General features: G+C 42.2%; 1 protein-coding gene across 1 annotated transcript in view; it reads right to left on the reverse strand.

Moving 5' to 3' along the window:
* SLC49A3 (solute carrier family 49 member 3) overlaps positions 1–25157 on the reverse strand; it is a 399244-nt gene that overhangs the window by 99961 nt on the left and 274126 nt on the right. The window contains exons 4-5 of the mRNA XM_086961652.1: positions 21025–21101; positions 20778–20915 (exon numbers count right to left, since the gene is read on the reverse strand). Coding sequence (XP_086817778.1) covers positions 20778–20915; positions 21025–21101 — 215 coding nt within the window. The remainder of the gene's footprint in view (positions 1–20777; positions 20916–21024; positions 21102–25157) is intronic.

Here is a 25157-nt window from a genome sequence, read left to right on the forward strand (position 1 = left end):
GCTGCCTTCATCCAGTACCATTCTGATGTTATTGGTCACTGTTTGAAGGGCTGATTCGGTGCTGTGGTTCGGCCTGAAACCAGATTGAGAGTAGTCCAGTCCCTCCGTCGCTTCGAGATGTTGTGACAGATAGGTGTTCACATGCTTCTCAGCTATCTTGCTGATGTATGGCAGGAGTGAGATGGGACGCAGGTTGGAAAGGTCGGTCCATGGGGATGCCGCTTTCTTACGTATTGGGTTTACCACCGCCCTTTTCCAATCTGCTGGGACTTGTCCTTTAGTGAGGGAGATGTTAATGACATTCTGTATGAAAGGCCCCAGGAGAGGGATCAGAGGAGGAACCATCTTGGCAGGGAGGAGGTCATTTGGAGATCCTGATTTGATATGAGTGATGAGATGAGGGAGCTCTGTACTTTCAATTAGAGGGAAGGAAGATAGTGGATGTACGTTATCTTTAAGCGAGGTTGGAGATGTGATCTTATTGATGTCACTCGTGCTGTTATTGGCAGCCACTATTTTTTCATATATAGTGTTTATTTTACTCTCGAAAAAAGACGATATCTCGTCGCATAAGGTCTGTGAGAACTCATCAGAGCTCTCACATGCGGCGGGTTTAACAAAGTTTTGAAGGATTTTAAAAAGCTCCTTGGGACAGTTAGCAGCTTCTTCTAGCTGTTGCATAAGGCGATTTTTCCTAGCCTGCTTGATGTTTTTATAGTATTTTGATTGAGCATGAAGAAAAACCGCTCGAGTCTCCTCGGTCTTATGTTTCCTCCATTTTTTCTCGGCTCGCCTACATTTCTGTTTTTCCTCCCTTAACTCCTGAGTATACCAACTTTCTTGTTTAGAGGAGGGATACTATTCCTAGAGGAACCAGGGTACATTATAGAAATACAGAACAATGGCTCCCAAAGATTGATTTCTGTATAGGGTTAAAATTTCGATAACATCTGACAGGACTGAATTCTTTATGGGGTACCATAGAGGCCTTGAAAAGGCATCCCTCTGAATTTCGACAGCAAACTCGTGCTCTGCTTGCAGGTGGCTTGTGCCTTGTCTATACAGAAACAGCTCAATATTAATCGTACCCAAAATGGGCTAGAACAACTGCGTACTATTCTGGGAGATTAGTGCAGAAATAAGGCTTAACCCCTACATCCTCATCCTGCTTCTAAACATTTTCTGTTAAGTATAGGTAAAGTAGGAAAAAATTATTACCATCTCTAGAGTTACTAGCCTTACACACTTCTTACAGCTAATCATAGACATATATCCATATGCAGACAAGCCTTGAACAGAAAATTTTGTTTCATAAAATTCCTAAAGGGCAGAAATTAAAAATGATGTGAATGGGGTAATGTCAAACGACCAGCAAGCCAGTGGATATTGTGCAGATAATTCAGACACGTGACTCCTATCATCCTTCCATAACTACTGACACGAAAATATATCGGAAACAGGTCACAAGTAGACAGTTATCTGGTTTTCGCTTATCAGAAAGAATAGTAATTGGCCATTTCAGAGAACAACAAGTTGTGTCTGCTCATTCATCAGATCCACCTCTACACAATTTGTAATATCAGTTGATGAAACGTATTGTAGTGTCTTATGAGTTAGAAGTTAGAAGTGACGGAACACTTTTGGCTTACAGTGGACTCCGTAGACGGATTATGTGAACATTTAAATGTGAGGAAGGGAAGACAGGTTTAGGATGTTGAGTTTGCGTTTACACGCTGATGAATAAAGGCATGTAACACAATCCTCCATGTGTGGCACAGACATTTGCAAGTGCCCGGGCCGGGAAGAACACTACAACAGGCGACGAGTAAGGAATAGTTAACCTGAAGATTGAAAGTGCCCTCCCTGAGAGTTTGCCGTGGTCAAGCAAGCTGCTTATGCATGCAACCTGTGCTGCAGTCGAAATGCAGAATCGACATTGGTGTATGCGGAGTTACAGCACAATCTCAGCCTATATAAAGCATTGAAGATAAGGGAGGCTTTGGTGAGAAGTATACATGGTGATGGCCGAGAACTGAATGAGAAGGCTGCAATAAAAGTAATATGCTGCTACGCAACATAATACAATGCATTATACAGAGTGATAACGCTAAAGGCAAATGTGACTAAGTTTGAAAGTACAAAAGCAAAGAAAATTCCAAGAACAAGCTAACACTACGATAGGAAGCGCTGCCAGGCGATGATTGGACAGGTGTTTTAAATGTAATAGAGATTGGTTACTCACCATAACCCAAATCGAGGTAGTTGTACAACCTCAGTGTCTGGCACCACAACCCCAGAAGCCCTCGCATTTGTGCTTATGGAGCTGTCCGTATACGAAGCAGCGAGCCACCAAAGCTGCTGGGTGGTGGCTCAGAACTACTCCAAAGATCTCCACCACAATAAAAGAAGGACTTCAATTGAGACCTAAAAGAAGGTCAATGTTCCATTGATGATCAAGGCAACTGAGAGAGAATGACATCCTGGTCTGCCCATTGCGGACATGATAACCCAACAGAATGGTTTGAATGTTTTTTCTCGTCTCGGACACCACCAGTTTGAAGTGGAAGAAGATTATGCATACCGTACTACCTTATCTACATACATTGGTCTATTTTGTTACAAGTGACTGAGCTTTGGTGTGTCATCTGCTACCGATGTTTTTAAGATCTCATGCGACGTATAAGACAGCCTGTTGAGAATGCTTTTAATTATAGCAATTGAATCTTAGTTTTCAGAGCTACTCAGAAGTAAAATGACATGGCTCTCATGCATGTCTGTCATTTGCTAACTGATGCTGGCTTAACTCTAAATGCTGATAAGTGAGAATTCCATAAAACAAAGTTGAAATTCTTTGGCAAAATCTTTTCTGAAGGGGGCATGATACCTGATATGGTTAAAGTGCAAGCTATATCTACTGCTACAAGACATTTCCATGTTACGTTCATTCCTTGGCATGGCCACTTACTGTTTTATATATATATATATATATATATATATATATATATATATATATATATATATATATATATATATATATATATATATATATATATATATATATATATATATATATATATATATATATACACACACAATGAACGCAAAACTAGAACCAAATGACTACATTGCAAAAACGCGCAAGGAGATTAAAGATAGGCTGCAAAAACAAGAAGAAAAAATCAAACAGCGCAAAGTATACAAATTCGCCCGTGACCTGGCAGACTATGAGCAAGGCAGAATTTACACATTTGCAAAAAAATTCGTTGTGGCCAAAAAACTGAAAGCTAACTCAAAAAAGACTACAGGGCAGGAAATGAGTGAACAAGCAACATTCTCAAATCAACAGGCTCCTGACACCAATAATCCCGCAAGTGAACAAAGTGATGATAGTTCAGTTTATAGTGCCAGCGGTACTAACAGCACGGACGATGAGGATACTACTCCCAGAACCCTAAACCTCGGTGAGGAAATAGATTTTTTAGTCGAGGACAGACTAAAAACACTAAGGCCACGGAAACAACAACAGTCACAACCACTGGTGACACAAAAACCCGAAATGCAAAAAGGAGGGAAAGGTGCAACAAAAACAAAAGGAAGAGGGAAAAGAAACTATTGGCGCAACCAACAGTAACTAATGCAATGGATAAAACAATTATCAATATGACATCATTGACATTGAATGAAAATGAAGAACACATTTTAAAGTTGGGGCTATCATATTGTCCCCCAAGAAACTTCAATTTTGCTCAGACTCGAATTGACATCTTCAGTTACATCAGAAAATTAAAACTGCTTAAATTTTACAAGATTAAAAATGGACTGGCAAAAAAACAAATAGTGGAACAACCATCCTCGGACATCAGATTAACAGCCACTGATGTTGAAGGAATAGTGGCAGCTCAAGCACTAGAAGAAAACATCGATGAAGCAATTGAAAGCAATATGTCCACCCAAGAACACCTACAATCAGCTTTAATAGCTCAATTGGGGGCAGGCAAGAGCCCATTCAAGCTAAATCAGTGTTTGTACCAATCATGCCCAAGGATGCAATTGATATATTCCACGACAGGGTAACAGAAGACATAAAGGATTTGCATCATCGAGTCAGTCATCACCCTAAAAAATTAAGTCAAAACCAACTGGAATACAACCGACTAATGACCAAACTAGGTAACAATACTGAGATCATTATAAAAGCCTCAGACAAAGGCGGTAACATAGTATTGTGGCCCAAGCAAGACTATATAAGAGAAGCCAATTGACAGTTGTCTGACACTATGTGTTATGTGGAAACAACTAACAAAGAATATACAAAAGCATTGGAAACTTTGCGGAAACATCTACTCCAATGTAAAAGAGACAATATGATTTCCAAAGAGGAATATACTTTTCTATGGAATGATTCACCTGTTTTGCCATCAATATACTTTCTCCCCAAGACCCATAAGGAGAGAACCCCAGTCCCAGAACGCCCGATAATATCGGCGATTGAAAGTGCAAGTGAGCACCTATCACAGTACATTGATTTCTTCTTGCAAGATTTGGTCAGGGATTTGCCATCATATGTCAAGGACACCGGTGACTTTCTAACAAAAATCAGCAATATCAAATGGGAAGACGGTATGAGAATGTTAACATTGGACATTGAATCCCTATACACTTGTATAGATCATCAAGTGGGACTAGATGCTATTAAACATTTCTTGTCCACAAGACCAATCGAATATTACGAACACAACAAAGTAATTATGATAAGCATTGACTAGTGCTTAAATAACAACTATTTTGCGTTTTCCAAAAAGATATACAGACAATGTAGGGGCGTAGCGATGGGGTCTTGCTTCTCCCCCACCTATGCCTGTTTAGTGGTTGGCTGGTGGGAGGAGCAGACACTGAGAAAAGAACGGTCGTCAAAATATGGTAACATTATAATAATTTGGTTACGTTTTATAGACGACGTCTTTTGTTGTGGAAAGGGGACAATGAAAGTGCAAATGCTTTTTTACAGGACATTAATGTGAACAAAATGAATCTGAATTTCACTTCAAACATGAGTTGTAATGAGGTTGAATTTTTGGACACAAAGGTCTATGTTGAAAATGGTGAGTTACAAACAACATTACATAGAAAAACAACAGCCGGTAACTCGACGTTACATGCCTCTAGTGCCCACCCCAGACACCTAATTGACAGCATTCCCTATGGTGAGCTTCTCAGAATAAAACGCATATGTAGTGATGAGAAACAACAGACTATATGCATGCGAGAGGCTGTGGAGAGATTCCGTAGGAGAGGCTACACAGCAAAAATTCTACAAAGGGCTTTGGATAAAGCCAACAGTAGATCTAGGGAATCATTGCCATCAAATACAGAAGAAAATACCCTGCAGGAAAGTGAGGACACTCCCAATACGCCCAGGCTGATATTAACCTACAACAACCAGCATCGCCAAATTCGATCAATAATTAATCGAAACTGGGCGATAGTGCAGACAGATGCAGTCATGACACCAGAATTGCCTCAAAAACCCATAATAACCTTTCGGAGAGGCATTTCGATGAGAAATGAAATAGCCAAAAGCGTCCCAGACCTTAGTACCAAAAAGAAGAGCACTCTTTGGTTACCGGATAAACAAGGTTTTTTTAAATGCTCATCCTGTCGGGCTTGTAAATTTGGTATAACTACCAAAAAATACACCACACCTTTCAGCCCGAGGGAATTCAAAATTCAGGGATGCTATGACTGCAAGACTGAATATGCAGTTTACATTCTGACGTGTACTTGCGGGCTCAGATATGTGGGCAGTACCAAGCAGCAAGTACACGTCAGAATTCTGCAACATCTGCGTGCTATCATGAATAACGATAGCACGTACCCTGTCGCAAGACACTTTAAGGCAGTCCACCAAAACAACTTAGCAGACTTAAAATATTTTGTCATCGGAGCAGTGAATGAGAATCAGCGCGGTGGAAATAGAGAAAAGTGCCTTAGGCAGCTGGAATCTAAATTCATTGTAGAATTAGATAGTAGACAGCCCAACGGTCTAAACAATACGGAGGACCTACACTATTTCCTTTAAGAACTCATTCATTTGGTTAGGATGTCTCCGACAAGGTACCTTCAAACTTTTGTTTCCTGTTTTGAAGTCTAATAATCTTACTGCGGCCCCAGTGCCTTTTCCATTTATCTCAATTTTGGTTTTAGTCTTTCACATTATAAGTATAAATTATTTTTATCTTATAATTTTTTTAAAAATACGAATCTTGTTAATATCAAGTTTCTTTCCTTAAAAAAGAGAGCACCAATATTATGGAATGGGGAAAACATCACTAACTATTAGCACTTTAATTGAAGAAATACTCTTATGCTGCTATAAATACATTGTTTGCACTCAATTTGTATTTTGCACATTAGCTCTATTTTGCACAACTCTTTATCTTGACTAGTTCAAGATTAATGAGGTCAGGTCCTTATAAAATCTAGGAATTTATTCCGATATATATGTATAGCTATTAGTGAAATACCAATATTTTTATAGCATATTTCTATTTTTATATTGTATATAACATGCATATTTATTTATATATATATATATTTTTAATGGAAAAGAGAGATATATATATTTTTGTATGTTATGGGTACATTCATGAAAATCAATGGAATTACACATAAGTGACCAAAATTGTAAAGTATGATATGCTTTGTGCTGACATATCAACACATCTGTGCATTATGTTTTATTTATCATCAATGAACCGGCATTCATGCTGTTATGTTGTTTTGATTTTAACATGCAATATAATTGATTTGGGGTTTTTGGTTTGAAACTACAAAACCCAGCATGCACATGTATATAGTATTTCTTCTATTTTTGAAAGCATTACACCAAAAATGTATAAAAACAAAAAGCGGACCATCTGTTTGTCAATTGAGAAAGAATACGGAGTTATTCGAAACGCGTCTGACAACATTTGTAGAATAAAGACCTGCTAATCCACGAAAATGTATTTTGTTCCTTTGGCTGTTTTCCGGCTGGGCACTGCAGAGGGGATTCGGAGATATCGATATATATATATATATATATATATATATATATATATATATATACATATACATACATATAAACAAAAGGTGCCCTGAGGCAGGAACCAGCCAGCTTGCAGGGTGGTTTACACCACGAATTTATTCAAACAGCTTGCACAGTCCAAAGTAACAAATAACCTTCCTTACGCGTTTCAAAGCTTGGCAGCTTCTTCATCAGAGGAAAGTCACAAATGTCTGGAAAATGCTGCCTCTAAGCACTTAAACGCATGCGCCAATGATTATTCTCAGGTGTGCTCCGTGAAAGGCATGCTGGTGCTTGTAGTGAAATGACAGGCAAGTTTTACCTCCGTGGGTTTCCATTTCATCTGCGACATTGATAAAGTTGATTAAAACACCCATGTGGGCCTCCGGGCCGTGACTGCTGTTTAGTAATATCTTTCTGCCCTGCTGCGCCAATTATATCCACAGGAAATGTCTGTCGAATGGCTCCGCACAACCAGCGGTGGCCAGTTCCTTTCACGGAGCACACCTGAGAATAATCATTGGCGCATGCGTTTAAGTGCTTAGAGGCAGCATTTTCCAGACATTTGTGACTTTCCTCTGATGAAGAAGCTGCCAAGCTTTGAAACGCATAAGGAAGGTTATTTGTTACTCTGGACTGTGCAAGCTGTTTGAATAAATTCGTGGTGTAAACCACCCTGCAAGCTGGCTGGTTCCTGCCTCAGGGCACCTTTTGTTTGTATATAAATTGCGGCAGCCTGGCCGCAGGGAACTGGCCACCGCTGGTTGTGCGGAGCCATTCGACAGACATTTCCTGTGGATATAATTGGCGCAGCAGGGCAGAAAGATGTTACTAAACAGCAGTCACGGCCCGGAGGCCCACATGGGTGTTTTAATCAACTTTATCAATGTCGCAGATGAAATGGAAACCCACGGAGGTAAAACTTGCCTGTCATTTCACTACAAGCACCAGCATGCCTTTCACGGAGCACACCTGAGAATAATCATTGGCGCATGCGTTTAAGTGCTTAGAGGCAGCATTTTCCAGACATTTGTGACTTTCCTCTGATGAAGAAGCTGCCAAGCTTTGAAACGCGTAAGGAAGGTTATTTGTTACTTTGGACTGTGCAAGCTGTTTGAATAAATTCGTGGTGTAAACCACCCTGCAAGCTGGCTGGTTCCTGCCTCAGGGCACTATATATATATATATATTTTTTTTTTTTTTTTGGCGAAGCCTTGAGCGAAACGCGTCTGTCGGGGGTGCTGGGGGGTTTGGAAATAAATTAATTTAAAGATCACGACATCGGAGTGCTTGCCGTTTCTTTCCGAACACCACAGTTTGGGAGCGTGTGGCGATATATATATATATATATATAAGATTTTACCATGGTCAGTGCTCCACTGAAAGAACTAACATAAAAAAGGTATTGTTTCATTGGTCAAATGAATGCGAGCAGAGTTTCCAGAGAATCAAACAAGCCATCGAGAACCCATTCGAAATGGCCTACTTTGATCGATGCTGCATGCAGAGGTGGTGGAAGATGCTATCCCTGTCAGGTTAGGTGCAATACTTTCACAACACAATGGACGGCCAAATGCACAATGACGTATCATAGCTTATGCCAGTAAAAGCTTGTCCCAAACTGAACTTTCTTATTCACAACCTGAGAAAGAGAGCAGTGGTGTAGGCTTGTGAATACTTCCACCTGTTTTTATATGGAAATCTTTTCACAGTAGCGACTGATCATCAGGCCTTGCTGACAATATTTAGAAATCCAAAACTCATGATGCCTCCTCATACCGAAGGTTGGGATTTGAGATTAGAAGAATACAACTATACGATTGTACATCAACCAGGAAAACATCGAAATCCTGCTGACTATTTCGCAAGAGTACCATTGCAATGACCTGGTAATCCATCTAAAACAACTGAAGCCTACATAAAGTTTATTGTGAAATCAAGCACACCAGCTGCCATGTTATTGGAACAACCTGCCACTGCCACCAGCCACGATAGCGGCATGCTAAAATTGAAAGACGCTATTACTCGCCAATCTTCGAACCTGCATTCTAGACAGTGAATATTTAAAATTTAAGAATATCAAATATAAACTGTCTGTAACTCAAGAAGTTCTCATCTTGAGAGATTCACAAATTGTTATTCCATGGAGTGTAAAACAACAGATAATTGAGATGGCCCATGAGGGACATCAAAGAATCATTGCCATCAAACGCGATCTCCAAGATTGAGTCTGGCTTCCTCATTTCAACAAATGGGTCTCGATCTCAGTCTTGTTTGAGTGTAAAAAATAATATTCCTCTAAAGGCATAAAACTCAGGGAATACTTGCTTGTAGTTGCTAGTTGCTCCTCCATATTGGAATAGCTTTCATGTTGCTAATTCGGAATCGGGCCTACCTTTTACATCTTTAGAGGAATATCATTTTATACAATCAAAGAAGACACTGAGATCAAGACCACCAGATGGAGGAGGAGCAAGAAACGTAAACGCAGAAGGAGGAAAATCTGGAGGGCAGGGCGCAAGCACAAAAGACATAATGCTGCATGCGAGAACAACTCAGTAAACAAGGAAGAAATAATGGAGTCGCAACAACCCCCAGAGGGGGAGATAGAGAGAAAACTGAGGATAATGGAGTCCAATAACATTGTCCTTGTCAGCAGCAAGTCTTCCTATGGCCTGAATGAGGACGAGGCACTTTTTGTCCACATTGGATGAGTACCTGTTTTTGATCCTAGTATTAAACCTGCTTCCATTGTGCGCATACTGTCTCTCGGTGGGGGCTCCCAAACGGTATTCAGTATCTCCAGCTTTGAAAAGCTTCACTGGAAGCCTAGTCTTTACAACTCGAATCAGTTGGTAATGTGCAAACGGAACATTGCCAGTATGTAAAAGTTAATCCGGGTGGTGCAGTTACGCCGTGGGTTCAAGCTAGAGCCCCTCTTGATTTTAATTCCCCTTTCCACAGATAAACGGTGTCCCTACTTCACATCCCTGTTGATTTTATCATTAACGTAGTATGGGCTGTTGTTTGATAAGTAGGAAGTCTTGGGTTATTTACTAACAGAAAGAGGCTGAGGCAACCTGGCCGAAATCACCTAAGTAGATTGCCATTACGAGAGATTTATATTCAAATCCAAAATGGTGAATGCACACCTGTGCGTAATTTTATTAATTAGTATCCTGTGACCTGAAAACTTAATAATAAGATATAGGATAAAAGTAACATATTTGATATTGTTATCTCAGGCCAAGCAATTGTTTGAGTCTGATGTATATTCGTTGTGAACTGATATGCCCACTTGTACACTATAGTATAATCTGGTTAATGGATATTTTAATGCAATGTTGAAAGGTAAAAGAAAGGTAAATGTAGTACAAATCTACAGAATCTCAATTGTAGAGAGATATTTTTTAGGCACATGTTTTTTCTTCTCGATTTATCATAGGTTTGATGTTAAAACAATTGGTTTTCATATATATGTTGATATGACCCTGCACGCATTGGTGAATTTGAATTTGAATTTGAATTTTGACGGTTGATCATACCATCTTACTCTCCCGTGTCAGGGCGGCGGGGATCGGAGGTACTGCACTGGTCTGGTTATCCTCCTTCCTGAGGGACCGCACCCAGGCTGTTCGCCTGGGTGATTTTACCGCAGATTTCCGGAAAGTTCAGTGCGGGGTCCCCCAGGGCTCTTCTCTTTCTCCCCTCTTATTCAATCTCTACATTGCCCCGCTTATCTTTTCTCTTCAGCAGATGGAGGTCGCAGTATATAACTATGCTGACGACCTCCAACTTGTTTTCGATCTGTCCTCCTCTCTGTCTTCTATCTCTAATTTCCAATCCACTATGACCCACATTCGTGACTGGATGAACCACAACCATCTAAAACTTAACCCAGACAAGACCGAACTGGTGTTAACGGGTGGTTCATCCAGCCCCTGGTCTTCTTTGTTCTGGCCCCCTTCTCTCGGTTCCTCACCCGTTCCCTCTTCCTCAGTAAAAACTTTAGGTATTAAGCTCAACTCTCAACTCACTCTTCACTCCCAGGTCAGCTCTGTGGTGTCCTCTTCCTTTCTCTCACTGCGTACTATACGCAAGGTGTCCCGTTTTTTTTCTTTTCAAGCCCTTAAATTGATCACCTTGGCGATGGTCATCTCCCGCCTGGATTACGGCAACGCCCTATATGCCAGTATACCTGCATATAGTCTTAGGCGGTTGCAACAGATTCAAAACCAGGCGGCCCGCCTGGTGTTCAAATTACCAAAATTTCACCATGTCACCCCCCTCCTTAAATCTTTACATTGGCTCCCCGTTCGTGAGCGTGTCCAGTTCAAGCTGGCTTCCATCACTTTTCAGGCGAGACTGGGCACGGCACCGGCTTTCATCTCTTCCGAGATTATTCCCTACGTCCCCACCAGAGACCTCCGTTCATCCACCCAGGCCCTTCTTACGGTCCCGCGCTTTCGGAGGAAGAAATGGGGCGGTTCGAAATTTGCGACCCTTGCTCCACTCTTCTGGAATTCCCTGCCCCATGAGCTTAGGACCCTGACTCTCTACTCCCAGTTCAGAAAACAACTCAAGACCCTTTTGTTTTCTAAAGCCTTTAATTAAATTACTCCTCCCACAATCTGAATTATTTACTTTACATGGGCCAGTCCACCCTGTTTCTGTTAGTTGTAGCGCCATGAAGCCGCTGGCGAACGTGCGCTTTATAAGTAATTTTAAATTCAAATTCAAATTCATACGCATTGGTACAATTATTTTTGGTATTGAGCATCATGATTTGGTCAAATGTATAATCATACGATTCGAATGGCTTGTAAGGAATCTGCAAAAGTTATGTAGTCTGTCGTCAGTATCCATGCAAGCATCCAAAATATATTGTCTATCTTTTATGTTTCTACACTTTAAATGGTTGTTGTATTTACTTGCAAATCGGCTTTTGAAAAAGATTGAGGTCCAAACGCGTTGCTGTTAGAATTAAAGTATCTATACTGAGAAACGCGATCCTGGAGTGTGAGTCTTGTGTATTCCTATTGGAAAATACATGGTGTCACATTATATTTAAAAAGGGCCACGCCCAGATGGATGCAACCAGCAAAGTATGGAGGTTTTGTTTAATATATATCAACCAGAAAGTGTTGCTAGCCATCTTGGGACTCAGCTTCAGCTACGTCCCACAAAAAACAGAAAGAAACTGCAGGGGGCAGGGTATGAATACTCTGGGCCTCTTGGGGGTGGTCCACAGGACAAAGAAAGCATTTTCAAAAATAATAATTGGCGGAACACGCTCAGGTTCTGCAGCTCCAGCCGAATAAAAAAAAAAGAGGAGTGTAGGGTATCATGTCCCTGTAATATTGCCCCCCCCCCGGTGTGCCTGGTTCCAGAGGCATTAGAAAATATATAAAGTAGGAGAAAGTAGGAGGAAGGGCGTACGTGGCCCCCCTCCGACAGCTAATAAAAGCCTCGGGACTGCCATATCCTTGGGGCAAATTAAATTAAATTATTGTGGGTGGCCCATGCGGGCACCACCTCCCTGGGTACTATAAAAATATATATGGGGGAAGGTACGCCATGCCTGCACCCCAGAGACCGCCACCTCCCTGAGGCATATTCATTTAAATTAATGTTAAGGCTTGAGCAGCCCCCAGTCACTGCAACTCCGGGGACCGCCACCTCCCTGAGGCACTATAAAAATATATATGTGGGCAGTCACGCTGCACTCGAACCCCAGACACCGCCACCTCCCTGGGGCATATTAAGTTAAAATAATGTGGGGGCCGTGCAGCCACCACAGCCCTGGAGACTGTCAACTGCCCGAGGCACTTTTAAAATATATAGGCAGGTGAGCTCTCCCACGCCCCGGGGATGGCCACAACCCCCGGACAAATCAAGTTAAATTAATGCGGGGGCCACACTTCCCCCCCCCGCTGCCCAGAACAATTTATTGAATTTAAATGGGGGCCGCACGGCCAACCCAAGCCCCACCTCATGGGGCTGGAATATATTAATGTAGGGGGTCCTATGCCATTCATGACCCTGGGGACTGCCACACCCCAGGGCCAGCTCATGCTACCTCCTGAGTGCCAACCCTCGGGAGGTAGCGGTTTGCTTTTGCTGGGTGGGAGAGAGCAAACATAACTCCGCTGTTAGAACTGTAGGCCTCTAATTGGCTGAGGACGTTGCCTTAGTCCAAATAGGGACCCTTGCTTCAAGTTAGGGAAAGGAGGGACAGCCTCTCTGATAACCCTGCTCACCCCTGGTAGCTTGGCACAAGCAGCTAGGCTTATCTTTAAGGCAATGTGTAAAGTATTTGCAACCACACTCCCAGTGACACAGTCATAACACCACAAATGGACATCACACTGATGTATGAAAATAGCGGTATCTTTATCAAGAAGAAAAATATGATAAGACCAAACAATAAAAATCCAACATATGCACATTCGTAATATTTAACTTTGCCGGTAATTAGGCAACAAACACTTGTAGTTCTTGCGGTATTAATGAGCAGTTCACGATGCTCAAATGCAGTCCTAATGCAATGCTATGCAGTTCGTAATCCAGTTTTTATTGTCAAACCAATGCAGTTCGTTCGTAATGCAAGAATAATGCAATCCTTAATGCAAGTAATCAGGCAGTTCGTAATGTAAGAATAATGCAATCCTCAATGCACATATTCAGGCAGTTCGTAATGCAGGAATAATACAATCCCTAATGCAAGTAATAAGGCAGTTCGTAATGCGAGAATAATTCAATCCTGAATGCAAGTAATAAGGTAGTTCATAATGCTGGCATAATACAATCCCTAGTGCAAGTAATAAGGCAGTTTGTAAGCTAGGAATAATACCAGGCCAATCAACGCAATTATAGCGGGCACCACAAGGCAACACACAGACAACAGTCCTGAACCTTCGAGGGCGGCCCCGGTTCTGCCAGCCAGGTCCGGGCCGCTCGAGGTCTCAGGCTGCACACGCACAAAGCATCGCTGAGACTTGGTTGGGTTTCGGGCCACACAGTCCCGATGCAGTTCTTACGAAGGTCTCAGGCTGCAAAAAGCACACGTACACAGAGTCTCTGAGACTCACTTGGGTTTCAGGTCACACAGTCCCGGTGCAATGCTGACAAAGGTCTCAGGCTGCAAAAAGCACACGCACACAGCGTCGCTGAGGCTCACTTGGGTTTCGGGTCACACAGTCCCGGTGCAATGCTTACAAAGGTCGCAGGCTGCAAAAAGCACATACACACAGTGCCACTGAGACACACTTGGAAACTTTGATGTTCCTGAGTTTCCACAACAGGGAGCCAGCTCTCCTTGGGCCCTTGGAGACAAGTTACTTCAGGACACAGCACAGGACAAAATCCTTTCAAGCAGGGGAGACAACACACAGCAAAGACCCTTAGCCTCCCCCAGTTGAATCAGCAAACTGCAGGCCAGCTGGAAAACACAAAGCAAGGGTCAGTCCTTCTCTTCAGTCTCTTCAGCTGTTTTTACTTGGCAGAGGTTTCTCTTGACCACAAAGTAGTTTCAATCCTTTTCAGTCTTGAACAGTCCAACGTTCAGAGGTTTCAGCTCTCATAGTAATACCCCTAAATGTCTTTGAAGTCTATGGGGACCATTAGGATCTCGGGCGGATCGCCACCGCCCACAAGGCAGTGGCTATCCGACCGAGATCCGTCCCTGCCCGACACCCATTTCCCCTCGCCACTTTTCTGCCCAGTCAACAAGTTTACCAGGCGGAAAAGAGTTTAATATGGTGGCGGTGTCTGTCAGACACTGCCAGCCATATTATCATGGGTGAGGAAACATGTCTTTCTGTGGCGGCATTGACTCTGGGGGTTGGAGGGTGCACATGGGGGGTACCTATGGTACCCCCCTGCAGTTCCATGCACAACATGGCAGGCACAGCGCAGTGCCTGCCATGTTGTGCATGGAAGTGCACAACATGCCTTTCTGGCATTGTGGTGGGCGGTGCTGAGTGCACCACCCGCCACAATGACAGGAATGCAGGAAGCATCCGCCACTGTGGCGGGCGCATCCTAATGGTCCCCACAGGACCCCCGCCCTTATGGCGGGCGGTCCCATTTCCCGATAGGATGGCGGGCGGACCTTGTCAGCCCACCATCCTAATGACCCCCTTTGTGTTCAGGGGGGGACTGACCCCTGTTCAAACCAGTTCTGGGTGTCTCCCTGCCAGTCAAACTTTCGTCCTTTGATTAGTGGGGGTCTGGTTCCTCAATCACTCAGTAGGAGGTGGAGCCATTCTTTTATGGCAGCATCCCATGTCTCTTCACCTCCAGGGGCTACTCCTCCTCCCCTACACTCCAGATGCAGGTCAGCCTGTTGCTGTCTCCTACTCATCCCCTGGTACAAGACATTTCCCAGACCCTATCACATTCAAATCCAGACTGTCAATCCACAACCAGGCAGAACACACAGAATTGTTAGAACAAAGAAACCAGCCACTTCTAAAGCGCAGTTTCTAAACACACAATACAAAAACCACCTTCACAAAAAGATGTGTTATAAAATTGTGAGTTCAGGCACACTAAACTTCACCTCTCCATCTTAAGCCTATGGGAAGATAGGCTGGAAACATATTACACAGCCTTCCCCATGCTGTCCTATGATCAAGATGGCCTTGCAACAGTGAAAAACGAAATGGAGAGTATTTAACTGTTAGGAAATGGTATACACCTCCGTACATGCCCTACCTTTCACAGACACTGCACCCTAAGGTCTAAGGTACCTAAATGGGGTACCTAAAACCTACCATAGGGGTGTCTGATGTGTATGGGAAGGGTAAGGCCTGGCAAGTGGGTGCACTTGTCAGGACAACATGGCAGTTCGCAAACTCCGCGCAGGCACTGCAGTGGCAGGCATGCGTTCTCTCTTTAAGGCTACATGTGTGGGTGGCACAATTAGTGCTGCAGGCCCAAGAGTAGCATTTGCATTACCAGCCCTGGCAGACATAGTGCACTTTACTAGGGACTTTATTAGTAAGGCAAACATACCAATTATGGACAACCAATTACCATAACACTTTATACAGAGAGCATATGCACTTTGGGCACTTAACTACTGCTGATCAGTGCTAGAGTCCTAAAACCAACAAAAACAGGTCAGAAACAATACAGGAGGAGGGTAAAACGTTAAGGGATGACCATGAAAAAAGGGCACATGGGTGGGGGCAGGGAGCCACCTTCCCAGTATTAAAAAACTAAAACATGTACTTCTGGAAAGTACAAATCATCCAAGTGTGTTCTCTCTGAACTTCCACCTTGTAAAGTTAACTGTTGAAGATGCTCGAGCTACAATCACATTGGCAACATTACAGAAACACAAGGTCACTGGAGATATTTCCTCAGCATTCCTTACACAGTTATAGTGTAGGAGATGCACTATACATTTACCCGATGGAGTAGCACTAACAAATTAGTCAGTAGAAATTTTTCTAGTTGGGTAGAGGTGGATTCTTCTTGGATAAATACGCAGGGCAGGATTCATTCATTTCACAGAAATTAACCCTCAATAGGTTGCAGTTAGGAAATAACATTTTAAAAAATGTTGAAATTCACTGACAGAAACAAAGATTACAGGAATGTTATAGTTGGGAAATAGAGTTTAAAAATCCTTAGAAATTCACTGAAAAAACCAAAGGCTACAGGGCCATTATAATTAGGAAATACAATTTTGCTGGCTTTGTACGAGTGAAATCTGGGCCTAACTAGAACGTCCTCTTATCCTTTTTTTTCAGTGAATTCTTTTATTCTATTTCCTAACTATAACATCCCTGTAACCTTTTGTTTTGCCAGTGTATTTGTAAGGTTTTTTAAAATTCTATTCCCTAACTATAATGTCCCTGTAACCTTTGGTTTTGTCAGTGAATATATATATATTTATGTAATGAAACATTTTCAATAAAAAAAAAGGGACAGAGCTAGTGTCTTATGAGGTAGAAGTGGCAAAACCCTTTTGGTTCCCAATGGACTCCGTATACTGATCACACTATTTAGGGGACCAGTCGGCCTCGCGCGGACAAACAAACAGGATTGTCACGCTGCTGCTGCCATTGTAAAACTTGTGCAGTTTTAAAAATCGTTTTTAGGAGGTTTCTGCTCGTTTTTAACAAAATTGAAAATTGTTTGTGTTGTAGTGCTATATTAATGAAACTGACTTCGTGGCTATTTACATTTATATTCCACGCTCCCCCTGTGTCCACATTGCTTAAGAGAGACCACACAGGACTCACCAATTGGGTGAATTTAGTGCTGCCTCACTCCCGACCGCCATTTTGGGTGTAGGCTTAGAAACGCACCAGGGGCTTGCGCTCTAGTGTTTGTGAATGCCCTTTGCCACACCTCATTTAAAGATCAGTATGTCAGCGCGCACGCGCACAGCGTCGCGCCGGAGGAGCGCCAGAGGAAAGCCCGTCTGTGCCCGTCCGTGCTCTGGACGTATTTAGGGCCAAGACCCCTGCCGATTTCAGATATTCCAAGGACGAGCTATTGGCCATAGGTAGGAGTGTGGAAGGAACATCTCTAAATGCTCTACCACAGTCCTCCGTAATGCTGGATTGTGGGCTGATCAATAGCAGATCCCTGGTAAAACATCACCAGGAAGTGTCAGACTTACTAATTGACATGGACCTAGATGCCCTATTCATCACGGAGACGTGGATTAGTGTGGACACCTCTGTTGAGTTGGGCTTGTCGTGCCCGGAAGGGTACAAGCTATTCCATAAACCTAGGCCACTGGGTAGAGATGGGGGGGCTTGGAATGATTTATAAAGACAAGTGGGATTTTTCCCCTCTACAGGTTGACGGGGTGGCGGGGGTGGAACTACTGGGGTTCTCCCTGCAAGAACCAAAAGGTAGGATCCTGACTGGATTTTTATGCTATAGACCACCAGGTGCGGACACTCAATACCAGGCGCTGTTTGACACTATTGCTGCCCTTGCCCTGTCTCACTCCAGAATGTTGATTCTGGGAGACTTTAATCTATGGGACAATGGGTCCCTGGGGAGTCATCTGAAGGATTTGAAGGACATTTGTGGTAACTGGGGTCTTGATCAGCTGGTACAAAAACCAACCCACTCAGGGGGACATATCCTAGATATGGTGTTTGCCAACCAGACTGAGACTATGGTGACTGATATCCTACCTCAGTGCTGGAGCGATCACTCCCTAATCCATTTACAGATCTCCATACTCACTGAGGGGAACGGAAGTGAGTGCCCGGTGACTTATAGGAAGGGACGGAATTGGTCTAAATTACCTCAGGATAAAACAAAGCCTATCTTTATAAGCAACATATCCTATGATCCAGAGGAATCGGTAGACCTGAACTATCAAAAATACTGTAAACACATAAATACCCTGGATACATTTGCTCTTCTGAAAAATATACAAAATAAGAGGAAACCATCTGCTCCCTGGTTTAATGAGGAGCTGAAATCCCTACGCAATGCACGCCGACAGGCAGAAAAGAAATGGTGTAGATGCTATTCGGAACCGGATAAAAAACTGCTGAAAATGGAACAGGCAAAATATAAAGGAGCTATTGCCAAAGCTAAGGCACTCTTCTATGCCACCACTATTCTCCAGTCCCCTAACAGTACTAAAACCCTTTTTAACATCATAAGGGATCTCTCACACTCCACTTGTACAAGCAACAAGGTGGTTGCTACCCAAGAACTATGTGATGAGATTGCATTCCACTTTGAGGAAAAGATTGCTAAAATTGTAGGGGGACTGAAGGAGGAAACGACTAACTGCAAAGAGGTGCAGATAGAAGAAGAGGAACCTAAACCAATTTCGTCATCATTGGAAAATTTCATCCCTCTTACAGAGGAGCTCTTTTTTACCCTGGCCCATAATGTGTCATCAGGATCGCCTTTAGACCCCCTTCCGCATAGGATCTGGAAGGAATATGGGCCACAGCTGTTACCTTGGATGCATCAGATTTGTCGCCAATCCCTTGAGGAAGGCACAGTGCCGGAAGCATGGAAACAGGCAGTGGTTACCCCCCTGTTAAAAAAGCCTTCGCTGGACCCTACTATTCCGGCACACTTCAGGCCCATATCCCTCCTGCCCTACCCGATAAAAATTGTGGAAAGACTGGTCAGCAGATCCCTGTCAGGATATTTTGAAGACAATTGTCTACTGGACAAGGACCAATTTGGCTTCCGCCCAGGCCACGGAACAGAAATTGCACTGGCAACCATGTTGGACAACCTTCGAATGCGAGCCGACATTGGCAATTCCTCAGTCTTGGTGCTGTTGGACATGTCGGCCGCATTCGATACGGTTAGCCATGCAGTTCTGCTAAGTAGGCTGGAAAAACTGGGCGTGAAGGGCAAGGCCCTGAGGTGGATACAATCCTACCTGACAGGCAGACAACAGATGGTGACTCTAGCACCCTTTTCATCTTCCAAGTCCCCAGTCAGTCATGGAGTACCTCAGGGCTCCTCAATCAGCCCTATTCTTTTTAATATCTATTTGCAGCCTTTGATCCCTATGATCAAATCTTATGGAATAGATTTGATAAATTACGCTGACGACACCCAACTGGTGTTCTCCTTAGAAGGACGACAGGCGGGGACAATGGAGACCTTTCAGAAATGCATGAGCAGGGTCTCCAGATGGCTGAAAGTAAACTCCCTCCAATTTAACGAGAGTAAGATAGAGGTAGTCTATTGCTCGTCAGCCAAACTGAGTCAGCAACCTTCCTACGAGATCAGGCTTGCGCCGGGAGCTGATCCTTGCATCCCAGTCAAGACCGTGCGTAATTTAGGGGTAATGTTTGATGCGGATCTCCAAATGACCTCTCAGACCAATAAAACCATCAGTGTCTGCTTTGGATTGCTCAAAGCGCTCAGATAGATTTTGCCCCTTCTGCCTGATGAGTCTAGACCGCTAGTGGTTAGGAGTGTGATCCTGGCCAGACTGGACTACTGTAACTCCCTATATCTAGGGGCCCCCTTATACATCTTACAGGGGCTCCAGAGAGTCCAGTCCATAGCAGCCAAGCTGGCACTTAAAAGACCTCGCAGCTCCTCCACTACGCTGGCGCTCAGAGATCTACACTGGCTGCCAATCGGGAGTAGAGTCGCTTTTAAGTCCTTATGTATTGTGTATAGAGCCCTGCACAACACGGGACCTATTCCTTTACAGGAAAGGCTCAACTGGTATAAGCCTACCAGGTCCCTGCGTTCCTCTAGCCTGGGTTTGGCAGCAACCACCATGATCAGGAGATCGAGGATGGGAGGCAGAGCCTTCTGCACCTCCACATCTAGGATGTGGAACAAGCTTCCCCAGAACATCAGGCAAATTGACACCCTGCTTGGATTTAGAAAGAGTCTGAAAGCATGGCTGTTTGCCAAAGTTTAATCCCCTTAACTCCATTTAATGGAACTGGCGGCTGTTTTACATGTCATGACAGCCAGTGTATTGTGGTTCCATCTGACTACTTCCTGTTTGGGCGCCAGGATACCCGTAGGGTGACAGTTGCGCGATACAAATACAAATACAATACAATACAATACAATACAATGAACATTCACTTGTTGGGAAGGGATGACATGGTTTGAATGTTGAGTTCACGTTCACATGCTGATGAATATAGACGTGTAAAACTATACTCTGTGTGTGGCACATTCATTTTCGAGTACCTGGGCTGGGGACAATGCTACATGTATGACTTACCTTTTTCAAACCAGAGCAGAAAGGCTCGGAGGTGGAGTTGATCGCACTAGCTGATGGGGGTGTTAGAGGTTCACTGTGGCAAACACCTCCTGTGGCAAACGTGCAAGCCAACACTGCTGGAATGGCATAGATGCCCATCTAATGAAGCAAAAACAAAAACTAGTATCACTACAGTCTTTCTGTATCAGAGGACACAATTCATAAATCTAAAGCCATGGTTAAGATCACAGAAATGCCTCATAATTACCATTAAAGTCATGTCCTCCGTCTTATGAACCAGAGCTGGTGACAATAAGTTAGCTACAAGTACGCCCATCGGATTTGCTAAAGTTAAGCAAAAGGAAAAATCTGTGAATTTGCATCACTATATGTTTCAACAAGATCTAAAGAAAGTTCTAGAGCCCAGATGCACTTGGGGCAGCACCAGACGGAAAACGCAATAGAACCACAAGTTATCTGTTGTGAACATGCAATGTAGTAACAGAAAGTTAAAACACAGAAAAGCACTCATTTCCAGGCCATGGGCATGGTGTTTCAGCAAGTGAAATGGGGGTGAATTATGTTTCTCAGCCGAAAGCACAAAAGAGTCAGTTCACAGATATCCTCAAGCGGCTCCACCATGTGTTTAGACATTATAGCTGATCAGGAATAAACATTTACTGAGTTAGAATTTGGAAAGACACTGAGGTTAATCCATGGATCAGGAACTGTGGATTTCAACCCCTTTGCAAATTATACAAAAACAATAGAAATCCACGATCAAACCGCACATTGATGCCTGGGTACACAGGATGGCACACATAGTTCAACTAAAGAAGATGTCACTTCAATTAAAAGGGGAAAAAGAATAATTAACTATTATGCGGAAGGATTTCTTGCATCTATTGAACTTCAGTATCATGACTGACAATCCAGTCCTTTCTCATGGAACTCTCTCAAAGAATATAACATAATACATGTATGGCTTTGATATATGTTTTTTAGGCTTTATGTAATTTGTTAAAAGGATTAGGGAGGTTAACATGAGAATAATTAGATCATAGTATACTAAACTGTATTGTGTGATATGCAGAATTTATGATTTAATGGTCTTTCATCTTTACATCACAGGCAGTACATCACAAGCCATTGTTTGGCAGGCAAGGTATGCTACATTTATTTTGGGAGTCACTAGTTTGGAGGGAAATATTAAAAAAATTACCTTTTCTAATTTACATATATTACATATTACACTGGCAACGACATCGTTAGTGAAGTTATGGTGAGTCCAAGCCTCCATAAAAAGGCATATTTTGTTTCCTTAGTAAGTGTGCGGCTTTTTGAAGAATTAGCACAAAGCTTTTAACAAAAAAGATCATTGACTTTGGGTCCTTTATGGCAAGTTTCATTCAGATCCCTCAAGTGGAAAAGGAGAGCTCCCAAAATGCACTTCTTATAAGGTTCTCTGCTCTTCAATACAGAAAAAATGTCAAAGTGAAATTAAGCCAACTTTGCCACAAAGTAAGAACTTTAATCAAGGATTGTGCCTTTAATAGCTTAGTATAAATCCATTTAGTAGTTTGAGAATTATCATTTAAAGAGGTCCGTATTGACAGTTGGAAAGCTGTATTTTTAATTAAGCAATAACTTCACAATTGTTTGACGAAGCTGCACAAATGTTGGCAGATGCTTAGCAAGTTTAATCACTGTTTGTATTTTTAAATGTGTGCAGACTGGTCAAGGGGGACACTTTTAAAAGAGAGGGGTTAAAATGTGTTCATTTGCTAATGACTATGGGATCATTTTACTAATCCATGTGAACTTTGGTAGATATTAAGAATGTTTAATTTACTTTGGGTAAGGCAACTCTCGTGCCGATCCATCAATTGGGGATGGCAAAGTTGAAGGGGGTACTACTAAGTCCTAATGACACTGGTGCTCTATAATGAAATTGCATGATATCTGGCAACCCCTCTGCATGTTAAGCCCAGTGGAGAATCTCAAGTTTCATGCAGATTCAAAAAGAGTAGCAAAGATAAATAGTGTGAATAGTCAAAAAATGATTGATTTGCTGACAACGTTGGTTCAGTTTTTAGACCTGAGCAACACTTGGCAGGCACTTGCCATTTTAAATTTACATGTGATATTTTGAGATTCATGCATACACTTCAAGGAGGGTACATTTAACAAGATGGTAAAAAAAACAGCAGTTTCAATTTAGCTCCAATAGGAATCTTTGTTAACCGACGCAGAAAGAAACTCAGAAGGGATTTAAAGCAATCTTTGAATGAACCTAAACCGTCCCTCAGGGAAATGCTTCTCCCTCTCTGAAATCCTCCCCAAACCTTATCAAAGGTCAAACCTCTAGACTACCCTGTTAAGTAATGAAGACCCTGCCTTTGGGTGGGAAAGAAATAATTGAAAGGCTTGAATATATCTAAATATATTACATATTTACATATATTGAGTCTATCTGAACCAGTGGGAAGGGCTCTGGGTGCACTGCACCATTTATTGCCCACCTGTGCAATAACCGACAGGCAATCATATTCAACTGAGTCTTGAACCCACTACAAAGGAGACACACCTGACTGAATTGGTAGGTTATTTTCCCTGTGAATCGGAATGCATATAACCTTACATTGGTGTCAGCATTGTTGGGCCTCTTCATTGAGGTATGGTTTGCATCCTTTGGCATAGCGAGCTAAAGGACCACATTTGGGCATATCGGTTTCCTTAGGAAAAAGTGAATGATGGAAATTCCATCCCTGGCGAGACCATTTTATAAGACTTTTCTTTCTTGACTATTCTCTTCTGGAATACCTAAAAACTCCATAACCCCTGTATCAATGATCTTCCAAGCTTTTAATACAGCTTACACCTTGTGTAAAATATTTTCATTGAGGCCTGTGAAAATGACAGTCTATCTTCTAACAAGCAAGCTAAACAATTTTGATGGGGTTACAGACAAGATTACAATAAATACATGAAATGCATATCATGTAAACCACGTTATCGAAATTAGATCACAGGGTAAATAGGCAGTTTAAAATAATAGAACAAAAGCAACATTCATTGTTTCCATACAATAAATACCATATGTGAAATAAAAAATAAGTTGTAGACTAAGAGAGCCAAAAAGCATGAGAGAATTTAACAGACATCTAAGAATTTTGGGCAATTTGATGTTCATTCTTGCCTTTTATTTTTCCCATTATCATACCAAACTGGCAACTGACCCTAAAGCATGTGTGACGCTTTAAACCAGCCCTCATATTTTAACCAGAAGCACTTTTCATGGTAGGATTGTGGCCCTGCACAAGACATGAAGCCACTAGCAGACATGAACATGTTAAACACTGCAATTATATCCAGTTATCCCTTTAACAAGTACACTACATACGTGAATATCGACATCCAGCGGGCATGCCTATCATCTTACAATTGCGTGTAGTGTGATTCTTTTTCAAAATTGAGGGGGGTGAGGTAAGTGGGTATTATTTGGTAGGAGTCCCTTTATTATCTGTTCCCTGCCAGTACAAAATTCACAAAATATGCTGGTGTTTGCCCTCTACAGAGTGGCTCACTGTAGGACCATCTTTTTAAAGTGTTAGCCAGGGAGGAATTAAGTATCCCTCATGTAGAGCGATGCATGATATTCTTATTGTGTTACAAATATCATTTGGCACAAATATTGTCAAAAAATATTGTGGTGATAAGAATATACTGGTGCAGAATGATGCAGGTAATAATATTGTGTTATAGGTGTTTAATGCTGGTTTTAAATATAGTTATCCTCAAACAAGGAGAATGGCTCTTTGAACCAAAGGGAATAGAGCACCCAAGTACTATATAATAAAAGAAAAAGGTTTCCCTTTGGTGTTGTCTAACATAAAGGTTAATCACGCCACACCTGTTCACTCATATCAAACACACTTTTTGAACCAACAACAAATTATAAAACACTTACAAGGAAAAATTATAATCAAAATGTATCACAAATATTTATTCATCATTTAAAAACATTGCCCCTACTGTACAAATACATTAAAATAAATCACATGAAAAGATTTAGTTAAAAACACACTGCATGTTCACAAAAGCTAACAGGAGAAAACCAGACAATTGACTGTCTTGCTGATGTTAATTCAGATTAACTTGGTACAACAGAGGGCATGAGTTTTCATTCCCTGTCACCACAACACTGTTGACCCTTCCAAATTTAACAGGAAATAGCGCATCCACGCGTTTCAGGGGTGTTAAATCGATAAAAACCACCTTCATTAGGACAGATTAAGTATATTTCTCCTTATTACTGGTGTCACCTAGTTCAAGATAAAACAAAACATTCTTTTACCTTTAAAAAATAAAAAACAATTTCAAAAGCTAAGGCAATTTACA

The sequence above is a fragment of the Lissotriton vulgaris genome, chromosome 3_1 (genome assembly GCF_964263255.1).
Source record: "Lissotriton vulgaris chromosome 3_1, aLisVul1.2, whole genome shotgun sequence".
Taxonomy (NCBI): Eukaryota; Metazoa; Chordata; class Amphibia; order Caudata; family Salamandridae; genus Lissotriton; species Lissotriton vulgaris.